This window comes from Salmo trutta, chromosome 10 (genome assembly GCF_901001165.1).
Source record: "Salmo trutta chromosome 10, fSalTru1.1, whole genome shotgun sequence".
Classification (NCBI taxonomy): Eukaryota; Metazoa; Chordata; class Actinopteri; order Salmoniformes; family Salmonidae; genus Salmo; species Salmo trutta.
In genome coordinates, this window is record NC_042966.1 from 4583956 (window position 1) to 4600519 (window position 16564).

Consider the following 16564-nt stretch of genomic DNA (forward strand, 5'->3'; position numbering starts at 1 on the left):
GGGTATGTCATTTTAGGTGAAAATTGGAAAAAAGGGTCCGATCCTTAAAAGGTTTTTAATAACATTGACTTGGACGATAGCACCCAAAGACGCATTACAAAGAACAAAAAAAAAAAACTTGCGACCTAGCCAGAAAAGACTGAAATTTTAATTTACCCACCCCATGACAGATGGGCTTCTTTGTTGGACATGCACAATCAGGACATGCGCAAGCAGATAGCACATGTCATGTTTCGCTTAACAGGTTGTACCAGGAAAGTCGCCGTATGTTATACCTGGTTTAAATGCCCCATGAGCAAAAATGCTGTCTTTAGTTTCTTTTTCCAGCTTCTACGTCACCACTTCCCTTCTGTAATCTAATCTATTTCATATACATTAATTGACTTCAACAACAAATTGTTCTTTGCCGTTTTTATTTGTGTTTCAAATACAGGAGAGTTATTTAAAGGTAGACTCAGCGATATGATGTGGATGCAGAAAGTAAACAGCATAGTGGGTCAATTTCCGCAACAACTAAAAGGATTGAAGCGCGAGGCTCAACTTCTCCACTGTTTTGGTCCCGTGGCTACCAGGCTGCAACAGTGTGAAGCGAACCCGTTCACATGCTCAGATACTGTGTATGACAGAGAGAAGTCTTGCATCTCGCTCATCTCAATATCTGTGGTGCTGCTCATGGCAAAACATTTCGCTGAGTATCTAATGTATAAACAAAGATTTGTCAAGAACTGTACAATATTTACAGACTTTCTTTCCAAGGAAAAAATGAATTTCTTCCCAAAATATGTCATAGCAATATGCAAAACATCAAACATAAAAATGAAAATGACCATTTTCTCTTTAAATATTACTCATTTATAACCATTCCTGTAAGGGAACTTGATAATGTTTCTTTCTCTTTGCAGCTGCATGATTCTGATAAACTAAAGCACTACAATGTCGGTTTCAAATATACCCTTTCTCTACTTTTACAGACAAAGTTGATGCCACGTTTCCGTCTCATCCACCCATCTTTTGTGTCAAAGAAAAAGACAAGACAGCTCGGATATGTGGGTGTACGTACAATTGAACATTTAACCTGTGAAAAAATGTTAATGCTAAGGCGGCATCCCAGCACTTGTGAGAGTTTGTTAAAATCCTCCTCATATAAATAATTTAAATGGGTTTATATATTATCACATAGCTCACCGGTGCCGCTGCTTACTGTCGCATAGAACGAGTGAGAGAATTAACACCGTTATGTTGCATCCTTTCCACAGACAAGCCATATATTCAAACCGCTCACTGCACTCTAATGCAATGTTTAAAAACAAATCATTTATGTAAAAATGGACAGTAATAGATTCTCTGAAACGTTTTTGTATGATGCACAGTTTTATGATGTCTGTGAGACAATCCACGTGACCAGGTGCAATAGATCCTCCTTCTGCCTTCGGTGTATTTTCTCACCTTGGTCTTTGCCTCCTGATTGGTCAGTGTCATCTCTTGACCAATCAGGAACAACACCAGCTCCTGTGGGGTCATCATCCATTCTCAAGGTCAAGTCAATTAATTGCTATATTTTAGTCATTGAACTAAGGAGAGGTCACTCTCCAAGGTCACACCTACCGACCCTCTAGTTCCTAGAGTGGCCTTTCAAGTTGTCCGTCGGACCCACACGACTCCAGGTGGGATGGGACCTCTTACCTCGTTTCCCCTTGTTCGCCCACCTCACCGTTCCTGGGACCTAGTTTCTGTGCCTTTTGTTCTTTCGCTTTTCTTTCTGTCTTCCATCCCCTCTGTCTGTCGCTCAGGCCTTGGCGCTGAGTGTGAGCAGCTCGATGAAGGAGTTGAAGAGGGTGTCCAGCCAGCCCTGGTTGGCCATACACTGCTGCACCACCTCCTCCTGCCCAGGGTCCTCAGCTGCCTGCTCTATAGTGTTGGTCTGCCAGGGAAACACAAATATAAGCACAATATACAGTATATTTAGACTATGGTAATATGTCTATTTGAAAAATAGAAGTACATGTCTCAAGGCTATGGTGTGTCTACACAAGGAATAAACATCATCTATGCTGGGTAAACACAATATTAATATAAACTAGGGCTGTCAAAGTTTATGCGTTAACGCGTTACAGCTTGTGACTAGTTCATGTTGAAGAACATGGATAAGTAGCCCAGGCCTGGCTGATCTGTTGTCTTCTGTGGAACTCACAACATATTTGGACAGGTTGATATGCTCCTTGTTTCAGAAATTGGGAGAACACTCATTTAGAATGCCTGAAGCTTTAACAGTACTTGAGTGTGTGTGTGACTATGTGCAAGTCTTAAACTTCAAGAACATTGATAAGAGGGAGTAAGCCTACTTAAAACATTCAGAAACAAAATGCTCTCATACAGATAATTGTGTGTTTCTGTCCCTTACAATCAAAGCATAGTATGCCTGTAACTCAATGCCCTGCTTTTTAGAGCCAAATTTGAGCAATTTCAAAAATTGCAATTAAATCGTGATTAACTACTGAAAAATCATGCAATTATTTATTTTAATTGTTTGACAGCATTAATATATACACAATATTTAGAATTCCTATCAACCATTGTTGATTAGCAAAAATGAATTTAATTTAATCTATGTCAGCAGGGGATTTCAACCACAATATATCTGGTGTGTTTAAGCAAGGATAAAGGAATAAAACACATTTGGGTAATATCTCTGCTGGGTAAATTGAAACAATATTTAAATAAATCATAGTAGGGAGACACAAATAACTGTTCTTGATACAATATTTCAATATCAACAAGAGAAATATATATGAAATAGGTGTATCTATTACAATAATATAAAATACAGGGCGGATGTCCTTACCTCTTTCTTGCAGTGTAAGAAAGTATGATATTTATAATGATGCAGTGAGTGGTAGAGGCTGTAGATCCGACATGATTCTGTTGACAGTTTAAGGTCCTGGGGGAAAACAGATTAAAAACAATATATGGAGAGAATAAAATCCACCTATATAATCAAGGTTCAACAGTGCGACATGAGAATGCACATGACACACACACAAATACCTACAAACAAACTATCAACTTATGGGAAAGATGGGCAACGCAACCTAGCAACTGTTGAACTGATTGTTGGTAATGCCTTTAACATAAAACACAGTCACTGTAAATACCCACACACTGCAAATACCCACAAACAAACACACCCGCCCCCTCAAAAACACATATACACAAAATACTTTATTTGAATCCACAAATGACATTACAGCCGAAGAATTGAAACAGTTCAACGGACACAGACAGTGCCTTCAGAAATGATCCACACCCCTCACCTTATTCCACATTGTTGCGTTACAGACGGAATTCAAAATTGATTAAATATATTTTTTTCCTCTCACGCATTTACACACAATACCCCATAATGACAAAGTAAAAACATGTTTTTATTATTTTGTGCAAATGTATTGAAAATTAAATACACATCTCAAACACCCCTGACTCCATACATGTTAGAATCACTGTTGGCAGGGATTACAGCTGTGAGTATTTCTGGTTAAGTCTCTAAGAGCATTGCACACCTGGATTGTACAATATTTGCACATTATTCTTTTTAACATTTTTCAAGCTCAGTCAAGCTGGGTGTTGATCATTGCTAGACAGCCATGTTCAAGTCTTGCCATAGATTTTCAAGCCGATTGAAGTCAAAACTGTATCTCGGCCACTCAGGAACATTCAATGTCGTCTTGGTAAGCAACTCCAGTGTATATTTGGCCATGCGTTTAAGGTTATTGTCCTGCTGAAAGGTGAATTTGTCTTCCAGTGTCTGTAGGAAAGCAGACAACCAGGTTTTCCCTCTAGGATTTTGCCTGTGCTTAGCTCTATTCCGTTTCTTTTTATTTAAAAAAAAAAACTCCATAGTCCTTGCCGATGACAAGCATACCCCATAACATGATGAATCCACCACCATGTTTGAAAATATGATGAGAGGTACTCAGTGATGTGTTGGTGTTGGATTTGCCTCAAACATAAGGCCTTGTATCCACATTTTCTGCCTTATTTAGTGCCTTGTTGCAAACAGGATCCATGTTTTGGAATATTTGTATTTTGTACAGGTTTCCTTTTCACTCTGTCATTTAGGTTAGTATTGTGGAGTAACTACAATGTTGTTGATCCATCCTCAGTTCTCCTGTTAGAGCCATTCAACTCTAACTGTTTTAAAAGTCAGCATTGGCATCATGGTGAAATTCCTGAGCGATTTCCTTCAGCTCCGGCAATTGAGTTAGGAAGGACGCCTGTATCTTTGTAGTGACTGGGTGTATTGATACACCATCCAAAGTGTAATTAATAACTTCACCATGCTCAAAGGGATATTCAATATCTGCTTTTTTTTATTTCTATCAATAAGTGCCCATCTTAGCAAGGCATTGGAAAACCTCGCCTGTCTTTGTTTGAAATTCACTGCTCGACTGATGGACTTCATAGATAATTGTATATGTGTGGGGTACAGAGATGAGGTAGTTATTAAAAAAATCATGTTAGACAGTATTATTGCACACAGAATGAGTCCATCCAACTTATGTGATTTGTGCACATTTTTACTCATGAACTTATTTAGGCTTGCCATAACAAAGGGATTGAATACTTATTGACTGAAGACATTTCAGCTTTTTATTTTGAATTAATTTGTAAAACATAACTCCATTTTGACATTATGGGGGTATTGTGTGTAGGCCATGACACAAAATATCAAATGAATCCATTTTAAATTCAGGCTGTAACAACAAAATCTTGAAGTCCAGGGTTGAGAATACTTTCTGAAGTCAATGTATATGGACACTCAGGGATACAAAAAGCACCTTCTCCATACAGCTAAGCTGCCCATGACAGCTGACACAGAGCAGTAACTAGCTAGCTGCTTTGCCTGTCTTATGCAGGCCTGCAATCTGAAGGCCATGTACTGTCAAGCCTATGTACACGGCCGAGGCTCCCAAATATCAGTACCACAACTTTGCACTGGTAACTGGTGTACAAATGACCTCGACTAACTTGTACATTGACTCGGTAGTGGTACCACCTATATATAGCCTCGTTCTTGTGTTACTTTAGTTTATTTGCTAAATATTTTCTTAACTCGTTCTTGAACTGCATTGTCGGTGAAGGGCTTGTAAGTAAGCATTTCATTTACATTACATTTAAGTCATTTAGCAGACGCTCTTATCCAGAGCGACTTACAAATTGGTGCATTCACCTTATGATATCCAGTGGAACAACCACTTTACAATAGTGCATCTAAATCTTTTAGGGGGGGGGGGGGGTTAGAAGGATTACTTTATCCTATCCCAGGTATTCCTTAAAGAGGTGGGATTTCAGGTGTCTCCGGAAGGTGATGATTGACTCCGCTGTCCTGGCGTCGTGAGGGAGCTTGTTCCACCATTGGGGTGCCAGAGCAGCAAACATTTCACGGCGCATGTGACAAATAAAGTTTGATTTGAACGTTTAAACAAAATTGGGATCCTTAACGTTAAGAAGAATCCCTAACCCAATTCTTATTTTTTTAAATGTACGTAGATGCAGAAAGTAAACAGCATAGTGGGTCAATTTTCGCAATTACTAAAAAGGTTGGCGCTCGAGGCTCAACTTCTTCGCTGTTTTGGTCCCGTGGCTACCACGCTGTGAAAAACGTGAAGCGAACCTGCACACATACTGTGTGTGACTGAAATGTTGTATCTCACTCATCTCAATATCCTAGCCTATTCATTGATGATAGGCCCCGCTTTACAGAAGTTGAGAGACATTGTGAGATAGAAACTGTGAGATACAGCTATTGATTGCCAATAGACAGGCCTAGCGCACGGTTCTGAATGTCTGCCTGGTGGCCGACCTGACTCTATCGTGACCCTCCCCTCTCCGTCTCTCGCTAGCTCGCTATGAAAGATGCGAGTGTTTACGTTCTCGAAAGTACAGCATCTAAATTTGTCTCCTCTGTTAAACAAATACTGAATCTTGACACTTGTGAGTAGATGTCGGAAGGCAACGTGCAAGGAGTCGAGGAATCAATTATTTTGGAGACGATTCCACCACTACGTCATCGTCGGTAAGAGTTGGAAAAAGGCAAGCGACAGCATCAAAGTCCTGTGTGGCAATACTTTTATGAATTTCTATCGTTTTAACGGGAAACCGATAAAGCAGTTTAAACATGAAATAAATGTTTTCCATTTGTCACATCCCTACTGGTAACCAAGGCATGATGGGGTGGTAATTCAGCAACTTGGCAGCAAAGGTCTGCTCCATATAGGAATCAAAAGAGCAACCCACCTCCAAAATGAGCATCTCCCTCTGCTGCCCCCCCCCCCCCCCCCCAACAACATCATCTGGCATATTTGGTATGCAAAACCACCCACATCAGAACTACCTACAAACACACACCTGTGGTTTGGGTAGGCTCTTCTTGACTCTGTTAAGGGTCTTGCGGTTGTAGCCCTCCCCACTGAGCCGCATCAACACAGCTCCTGAGTCCAGGGGGTCCGCCGTCATATGAGGATACATGTGCAGGGTCTCCTAAACATGTGGAGAGAAAATGGGAGGAAACCAAACACACACATAGTCAAAAGTTTGGACATAAAGAAAAACTCTTGAATGAGTTGTTTTTTGTACTATTTTCTACACTAGAATAAGTGAAGACATCAAAACGACACATAGAATTATGTAGTAACGAAAAAAGGTGTTAAACAAATCAAAATATATTTTACATTTCAGATTCTTCAAATTAGCCACCATTTGCCTTGACAGCTTTGCACACTCTTGGCATTCTCTCAACCACCTTCTTGAGGAATGCTTTTCCAATAGTCTTAAAGGACTTCCCACATATGCTGAGCACTTGTTGGCTGCTTTTCCTTCACTCTGCGGTCCAACTCATCCCAACCCATCTCAATTGGGTTGAGGTTGGATGATTGATGGCGTGCTACATCAGATGACATGGTCTTCACACTCTCCTTGGTCAAATAGCCCTTACACAGCCTGGAGGTGTGTTTCGGGTCATTGTCCTGCTGAAAAACAAATGATAGTGGGACTAAGCTCAAACCAGATGGGATGGCATACCGCTGCAGAATGCTGTGGTAGCCATGCTGGTTAAGTGTGCCTTGAACTCTAAATAAATCACAAACAGTGTCACCAGCAAAGCACCCCCACACCATCACACCACCTCCATGCTTCACGGTGGGAACAATTGATGCGGATATCATCCGTTCACCTACTCTGCGTCTCACAAAGACACGGCGGTTGGAACCAAAAATCTCAAATTTGGACTCAGACCAAAAAGGACACATTTCCACGGGTCTAATGTCCATTGCTCGTGTTTCTTGGCCCAAGCAAGTATCTTCTTCTTATTGGTGTCCTTTAGTAGTGGTTTCTTTGCAGGAATTCAACCATGAAGGCCTGATTCACACAGAATCCTCTGAACAGTTGATGTTGAGATGTGTCTGTCACTTGAACTTTGTGAAGTATTTATTTGGCCTGCAATTTTTGAGGCTGGTAACTCCAATGAACTTATCCTCTGCAGCAGAGGTAACTCTGGGTCTTCCTTTCCTGTAGCTGTCCTCATGAGAGACAGTTTCATCATAGCGCTTGTTGGCTTTTGCGACTGCACTTGAAGAAACTTTCAAAGTTCTTGAAATGTTCCGTATTGACTGACCTATAAATGTGCTGGTCCATCATTAAAGCGGTCAATCATGTAATGTGTTGGTGCATCATTAAAGTAATGAAGGAAATGAATTCCACAAATTAACTTAACAAGGCGCACCTGTTAATTTAAATGCATTCCAGGTGACTACCTCATTAAGCTGGTTGAGAGAATGGCAAGAGTGTGCAAAGCTGTCATCAAGGCAAAGGGTGGCTACTTTGAATATATATACAGTTGAAGTCGGAAATTTACATACACTTAGGTTGGAGTCATTAAAACTCATTTTTCAACCACTTGTTAACAAACTATAGTTTTGGCAAGACGGTTAGGACATCTACTTTGTCCATGACAAGTAATTTTTCCAACAATTGTTTACAGACAGATTATTTGACTTATAATTCACTGTATCACAATTCCAGTGGGTCAGACGTTTACATGCAATAAATTGACTGTGCCTTTAAACAGCTTGGAAAATTCCAGAAAATTATGTCATGGCTTTAGAAGCTTCTGATAGGCTAATTGACATCATTTGAGTCAATTGGAGGTGTACCTGTGGATGTATTTCAAAGGCTACCTTCAAACTTAGTGCCTTTTTGCTTGACATCATGGGAAAATAAAAATAAAATCAGCCAAGACCTCAGAATAAATATTGTAGACCTCTACAAGTATGGTTCATCCTTGGGAGCAATTTCCAAACGCCTGAAGGTACCACGTTCATCTGTACAAACAATAGTACGCAAGTATAAACACCATGGGACCACGTAGCCGTCATACCACTCAGGAAGGAGACACCTGTCTCCTAGAGATGAACGTACTTTGGTGCGAAAAGTGCAAATCAATCCCAGAACAGCAGCAAAGGACCTTGTGAAGATGCTTGAGGAAACAGGCACAAAAGTATCTATGTCCACAGTAAAACGAGTCCTATAAATCGACATATCCTGAAAGGCCGCTCAGTAAGGAAGAAGCCACTGCTCCAAAACCGCCACAAAAAAGCCAGACTACGGTTTGCAACTGCACATGGGGACAAAGATCGTACTTTTTGGAGAAATGTCCTCTGATCTGATGAAACAAAAATAGAACTGTTTGGCCATAATGGCCATCATTATGTTTGGAGGGAAAAGGGGGAGGCTTGCAAGCCGAAGAACACCATCCCAACCATGAAGCACGGGGGTGGCAGCATCATGTTGTGTGGGTGCTTTGCTGCAGGAGGGACTGGTGCACTTCATAAAATAGATGGCATCATGAGGCAGGACAATGTGTATATATTGAAGCAACATGTCAATACATCAGTCAGGAAGTTAAAGCTTAGTCGCAAATGGGTCTTTCAAATGGACAATGACCCCAAGCATACTTCCAATGTTGTGGCAAAATGGCTTAAGGACAACAATGTCAAGGTATTGGAGTGGCCATCACAAAGCCTCGACCTCAATCCCATAGAAAATGTGTGGGCAGAACTGAAAAAGCGTGTGTGAGCAAGGAGGCCTACAAACCTGACTCAGCTACACCAGCTCTGTCAGGAGGAATGGGCCAAAATTCACCCAACTTATTGTGGGAAGCTTGTGGAAGGCTACCCGAAATGTTTGACCCAAGTTAAACAATTAAAAAGGCAATGCTACCAAATACTAATTGAGTGTATGTAAACTTCTGACCCACTGGGAATGTGATGAAAGAAATAAAAAGGTGAAATAAATCATTCTCTCTACTATTATTCTGACATTTCACATTCTTAAAATAAAGTGGTGATCCTAACTGACCTAAAACAGGGAATGTTTACTAGGATTAAATGTCAGGAATTGTGAAAAACTGAGTTTAAATGTATTTGGCTTAGGTGTATGTAAACTTCCGACTTCAACTGTATATAACAACAATACATTACCAAACAAACTCGTTAATCCCAACCCTCTGCCACGCTTCTGACTTCAACTGTATACAGATATATTTTTAATCACTCACTCGTTCAAGGGTTTTATATTTTTACTGTTTTCTACATTGTAGAATAAATTATGAAGCCATTAAAACTATGAAATAACATACATGGCATCATGTAGTAACTAAAAAAGTGTTAAACAAATCCAAATATATTTTAGATTCTTCAAAGAGTGTGCGTGCGTGTATTCATGCACACTACCGTTCAAAGTTAGGGGTCATTTAGAAATGTCCATGCTGATAATGGGCCTCCGTACGCCTAGATATTCCATTAAAAAAAAAATCAGCCGTTTCCAGCTACAATATTAATTTCAAAATTAACAATGTCTACACCGTATTTCGGATCAATTTCATGTTATTTTAATGGACAAAAAAAGTGCTTTCCTTTCAAAAACAAGGACATTTCTAAGTGACCCCAAACTTTTCAAAACGGTAGTGTGTGTGTGTGAGAGAGAGGAGACACACATACACAAACTGAAATAAAATATAAAACCAACATGTAATGTGCTGATCCCATGTTTCATGAGCTGAAATAAAAGATCCCAGAAATGTTCCATATGCACAAATTTGTTTACATCCCTGTTAGTGAGTATTTCTCCTTTGCCAAGAAAATCCATCCACCTGACAGGTGTGGCATATCAAGAAGCTGATTAAACAGCATGATCATTATACAGGTGCACCTTGTGCTGGGGACAAAAGGCCACTCCAAAACTTGCAGTTTTGTCACACAACACACAACTCCACACTTCTCAAGTGGAGGGAGCGTGCAATTGGGCATTCTGACTGCAGGATTGTCAACCAGAGTTGTTAACAGAAAATGGTTAATTTCTCTACCATAAGCCACCTCTGATTTCGTTTTAGAGAATTTAGCAGTATATCCAACTGGCCTCACAACCACAGGACACGTGTCTGGCTTCGTGTGGGCGAACGGTTTACTGATGTCAACGTTGTGAACAGAGTGCCCTATAGTGGCGGTGGGGTTATGGTACGGGCAGGCATGAGCTACGGACAACAACCACAATTGCATTATATATATATATATATAATGCAATTGTGGTTGTTGTCCGTAGCTTATGCCTGCCCATACCATAACCCCACCATAGGGCACTCTGTTCACACACACACACACACACACACACACACACACACACACGGAAATTTGAATGCAGAGATACTGTGAGATCTGAGGCCCATTTTTTTAAAGGTATCTGTGACAAACAGATGCATATCTGTATTCCCAGACATGTACAGTGCTTTGCAAAAGTATTCATCCCCCTTGTTGTTTTTCCTATTTTGTTGCGTTACAGCCTGTAATTGAAATGGATTTTTATTTGGATTTCATGTTACGGACATACACAAAATAGTCCAAATTGGTGAAGTGAAATGGAAAAAAATTACTTGTTTCAGAAAATTTCCTGAAATAAAAAACAGAAAAGTGGTGCATGCATATGTATTCACCCCCTTTGCTATGAAGCCCCTAAATAAGATCTGGTGCAACCAATAAGCTTCAGAAGTCACACAATTAGTTAAATAAAGTCCACCTGGGTGCAATCTATGTGTCACATGATCTGTCACATGATCTCAGTATATATACACACACACAACTGTTCTGAAAGGCCCCAGAGTCTGCAACACTACTCAGCAAGGGGAACCACCAAGTAAGCGGTACCATGAAGACCAAGGAGCTCTCCAAACAGGTCAGAGACAAAGTTGTGGAAAAGTAGAGATCAGGGTTGGGTTATATAAAAATATCAAAAAGTTTGAACATCCCATCGAGCACCATTAAATCCATGATTAACATTTTTTTAAGAATATGGCACCACAACAAACCTGCCAAGAGGGGGCCGCCCACCAAAACTCACAGATCAGGCAAGAAGGGCATTAATCAGAGAGGCAACAGAGACCAAAAATAACCCTGAACGAACCGCAAAGCTCCACAGCGGAGATTGGAGTATCTGTCCATAGGACCACTTTAAGCCGTACACTCCAGAGCTGGGCTTTACGGAAGAGTGGCCAGAAAAAAGCCATTGCTTAAAGAAAAAAAATAAGAAAACATGTTTGGTGTTTGCCAAAAGTCATGTGGGAGACTCCCCAAACATATAGAAGAAGGTACTCTGGAGATGAGACTAAAATGGAGCTTTTTGGCCAACAAGGAAAACGCTATGTCTGGTGCAAACCCAACACCTCTGGTGTTCTCACCCCGAGAACACCATCCCCACAGTGAAGCGTGGTGGTGGCAGCATCATGCTGTGGGGATGTTTTTCCATCGACAAGGACTGGGAAACTGGTCAGAATTGAAGGAATGATGGATGGCGCTAAATACAGGAAATTCTTTAGGGAATCCTGTTTCAGCCTTCCAGAGATTTGAGACTGGTCGGAGGTTCACATTCCAGCAGGACAATGACCCTAAGCATACTGCTAAAGCAACACTCGAGTGGTTTAAGGGGAAACATTTAAATGTCTTGGAATGGCCAAATCAAAGCCCAGACCTCAATCCAATTGAGAATCTGTGGTATTACTTAAAGATTGTTGTACACCAGCGGAACCCATCCAACTTGAAGGAGCTGGAGCAGTTTTGCCATGAAGAATGGGCAAAAATCCCAGTGGCTAGATGTGCCAAGCTTAGAGACATAACCCAAAAGACTTGTAATTGCAGCAACATGTGACTCTTCAAAGTATTGACTTTGGGAGGTGCACAGTTATGCACGCTCAAGTTCAGTTTTTTTGTCTTATTTCTTGTTTGTTTCACAATAAAAAATGTTTTGCTTCTTCAAAATGGTAGGCATGTTGTGTAAATCAAATTATTTTAATTCCAGGTTGTAAGGCAACAAAATAAGAAAAATGCCAAGCCACTGTAAAAACCATAGATTAGGGCCAATTCTTTTTTTTTTTTTTTTTTTTAATTGACTGATTTTCTTATATGAACTGTAACTCAGTAAAATTTATGTTGCTTTTATATTTTTGTTCAGAATATATACATTGACAGTATATTCAGAGCAGGTTACCTGGTGTTGAGTACTCATGTTAACTCTCCTCATCAGTCTCCTCTTCTGTTCCACAATGATGCCATCAATCTTCCTCATTCCAGGGAGGTACAGCTCATCTGAGGGAACCAATGGAAATGGAGAGGAAAGCCTGATTAAATGGATATGTTTCAAACGACTGTCAATCATTCAAAACCTGGGGAGGCTAACCAGGGGCATATTCAGTTAATGAAATGTTATGCTACATTGCGGAATGGTTTGTACTGAACCAAATGCTTTCCCACAATGCTGTGCACTGTTCAACTTTCCTCAAGGTATGTTTGCTCCTGTTTGGTGTGTGTGGCGGGGTGTGGCCTGATCAATATGGGTGTAGGGTTGCACATTTTGGGGAATATTCAGAGGTGGAAACTTTCCGTGGGAATTAATGGGAATATATCCAAATTAATATTAACACCATTTAAATGTAGATGTTTTTTGCATTGGATATATTACCATATCATATGGAGACAGAAACATAAACCTTTTCCCTTCTCATAAGTAGACAATTGCAAATGATTAAATCCTTCCAATAGAAAAAAAGAAACCCATTTAGCTACGAATTGAACTTTAATTAAATGAGTTGACTCTTCACATGGAATGACTTCACTGAACAACAAAAGGGAATATTGAATGATCCCCAATGATCCATCGCATCTCCCAAAAACATTTTCAACATACATCTGTAAAATGATAGTCTAGAAACGAAAGCTTTGGTTGTCTTCCTCTCAGGCTTCCATGTCTTCTCCCTGGGCCACCTCAATGTCCAACTGCCACTTTCCAACCTTGTTGAGGATGGCTCGTTCTCAGGCTCAAAAAAGACTCAAATTTGCCTGGGTGGCCACCAATATTTCAACCCTTGTATTGGTCAGCCTGTTGCACGCTTTGGTGTGTGTTCCCAAACAAGGACCAGTTGCGATCTGAGGCAGCTGATGTTGGTGGGATTTGGAGGATGATGGATGCAACAGGGGAAAGAGCCTCAGATCCACAAAGTCCCTTCCACCAGGTGGCTGATCAGATATATTGGCACGACTGCCATATTGCATCTCCATCCCAAAGCCCTTGCTTGGAAATGTACTTCGCCAGAGAGCCTTGCCCTCATCCAGGCCAAGGTGGCGAGACACGGTAGTGATGACACCATTAGCCCTGTTGATCTCTGCACCAGACAGGATGCTCTTGCCAGCATAATTGGGGTCCAACATGTATGCATTGTTTATGGGCTTTAGGCAGAATTCACGCTTTTTGATGTATTTCAGAACTGCAGTTTCCTCTGCTTAGACCAACAGTGAAGTGGGCAGGGCAGTACGGATATCTTCTCTTACATCTGCAAGCAGAGTCTGAACATCAGACAGGATGGCATTGTCTCCCTCAATCCGTGCAATGGCTACTGCTATAGGTTTCAGGAGTTTCAGGCTGCTTACCACTCTCTCCCAAAATACATCATCCAGGAGGATCCTCTTGATGGGGCTGTCCATATCGGCAGACTGTGATATGGCCATTTCTTGGAGACTCCTTCCCCTCCAGGAGACTGTCAAACATGATGACAACACCACCCCAATGGGTGTTGCTGGGCAGCTTCAATGTGGTGCTCATATTCTTCCCACTTTGCTTGGTGAGGTAGATTGCTGCTATAACTTGATGACCCTTCACATACCTAACCATTTCATTGGCTCTCTTGTAGAGTGTATCCATTGTTTTCAGTGCCATGACGTCCTTGAGGAGCAGATTCAACGCATGAGCAGCCCAGCCAATGGGTGTGATGTGAGGGTAGGACTCCTCCACTTTAGACCAAGCAGCCTTCATGTTCACTGCATTGTCTGTCACCAGTGCGAATACCTTCTGTTGTTCAAGGTTATCGATGACTGCCTTTAAATCATCTGCAATGTAGAGACCAGTGTGTCCGTTGTCCCTTGTGTCTGTGCTCTTGTCGAATACTGGTTGAAGGGTTGAGATGATGTAGTTAATTATTCCTTGCCCACGAACATTCAACCACCCATCAGATGATTGCAATGATTGCAAATGAGTAGATAAAGCATGTCTGGTTGGAGGAGTGTATGCTGGGCGAAGAACATTCACAAATCTCTTACAATACACATTGCCTGTGAGCAGAGGTGAACCAGTTGCATACACAGCTCGAGCAAGACATCTATCAGCATTTCTCTGACTACGTTCCTCCATTGAGTCAAAAAAAACATCTGATTCCAGGAGGGCCATGAGCTGTTGCTATCGATAAGGTGTCCGATTCATCATTTTCTCCTCAAATAGAAGTAGAGGAACTTTTGTCAAGGTTGCTTGTTGTGAGCGCTGAGGGAACTTTATGCACTTGGCCAGATGATTCTGCATCTTTGTTGCATTCTTCACATATGATTTGGCACAGTATTTGCACATGTACACAGCATTTCCTTCTACATTAGCTGCAGTGAAATGTCTCCACAGATCAGATTGTGCCCGTGGCATTTTCCTGTGAAGATTAGAAAACAATGTTTAAAAAAACAAATACAATTCCATGTACAGATAAAAAGTTAAAGTTAGATTAAACAACTCCTTTGTAAGATAAATGTTTTAAAATTAAACATGTATGGAAACAGGTGAATTAACACTCAGTTAGCAGGCTCAAGCAAGCTAAAACCCACATGGTAGCAAAAACTAACTAGTAGCAATTGTTAACAAGTTAGAAATGACTTAAACACTTTGCTGTAGGCTACTATTTACTAGTTAACAAATCATATAAAATATAAAATATATTCACCTCACCCAGTATTGTAATCATAACTTACCAGAAAGCATGTAGTCCTTGGCTCAGACAGTGTAGTAGTGTGGGCTCAATAGCATCTCATTAGTGTGCAAGATCTTGAGAATCAGCTGTACATGATGGAAGAATGCACTGCACATGTGATGGAAGAATGCACTGTGCATGCAGGGGGTTGCAATTCCATTGAATTGGGGATAGTTTAACCAAAATATTCCACAAGACCTAGAATTGCCTTATGTGTATCCCACAAAAAAGGTTCTGTTATAATTTAAGCAAAATTCCCAAAATTCCCAGGCTTAACTTCCCATGGAAAATTTCCAACCCTTCGCAACCCTATATGGGTTTGACCATTTCAAATCTCAAAACCAAACACAACATTCAACTGGTCGTTCAAAACAGCACGAAACAATCAAGGGAAAAGGTCAGAAACTATCCCTAACACATACTGTACCTTATTCACACTGTATGGCCAACCCAAATCACACTGTGCTGACTTAGATACTTTCTTTTCGCCTTGTCCTTTATAGAATGGTTCCAGCAGCTACGGTGAATGAGTAACCAGGCTAGCCCAGTTCAGCTCGGCCCTATAGTGTGAATCAGGCTACAGCGTCCCTTTATATCAATTACATCTAACTCATAACAAGAATGACTTAGGGCCAAATCCTCAACTTGGGATACGCATGAGGCAACTTGTACTTGACAAAAATCCTTGACATATTGCAAGATTAATGTCCATTCCTTCAGTGTTGAACCTTTCTCTGCCCCAATGGGCATAGGAAAGTTAGGATTTATTCAAAGGGTGGGGGGTAAGTTAGACTTTCTGCCCCTGTTAGGGACAAATCCTAACTTTAACTCTCTGGATGCCACTGGGATGTAGTCAATGAAGTGAAAAATTCTGAATGTTTTCAGTTAGAAATGTTATGAATAGATCAGACATGACAGATCATCATATCTGAACATTGTCACTTTGAGCGCTCCTGAACAGGGCTGTCCGTGTTCATTAGGACACGCCATGATCAGTTCCAAATAGTCCCTACCCATTTCAGTCCATTTTCTTCCATTTGGAGCCTAATGAACATGACCTAGGCTAGGGCTACACGATATAGGCCCAAATAATCAAATTGCTATTTCTTTTACCAAATCTAGCGGTCTGATTTGCGATATAGATCAAAACACGAGTCTACTGTTGGAATCATAGAAGTAGAATGG

General features: G+C 40.8%; 1 protein-coding gene across 1 annotated transcript in view; it reads right to left on the reverse strand.

Annotated features, from left to right (window-relative positions):
• Positions 1 to 396: 396 nt before the first annotated feature.
• The window catches only part of LOC115200981 (proline-rich protein 12), a 47338-nt gene continuing 31170 nt past the window's right edge, over positions 397 to 16564 (reverse strand). Inside the window, exons 12-15 of the mRNA XM_029764151.1 lie at positions 12589 to 12686; positions 6406 to 6537; positions 2843 to 2938; positions 397 to 1921 (exon numbers count right to left, since the gene is read on the reverse strand). Of these exons, the coding sequence (XP_029620011.1) occupies positions 1787 to 1921; positions 2843 to 2938; positions 6406 to 6537; positions 12589 to 12686 (461 nt within the window). The 3' untranslated portion in view covers positions 397 to 1786. The remainder of the gene's footprint in view (positions 1922 to 2842; positions 2939 to 6405; positions 6538 to 12588; positions 12687 to 16564) is intronic.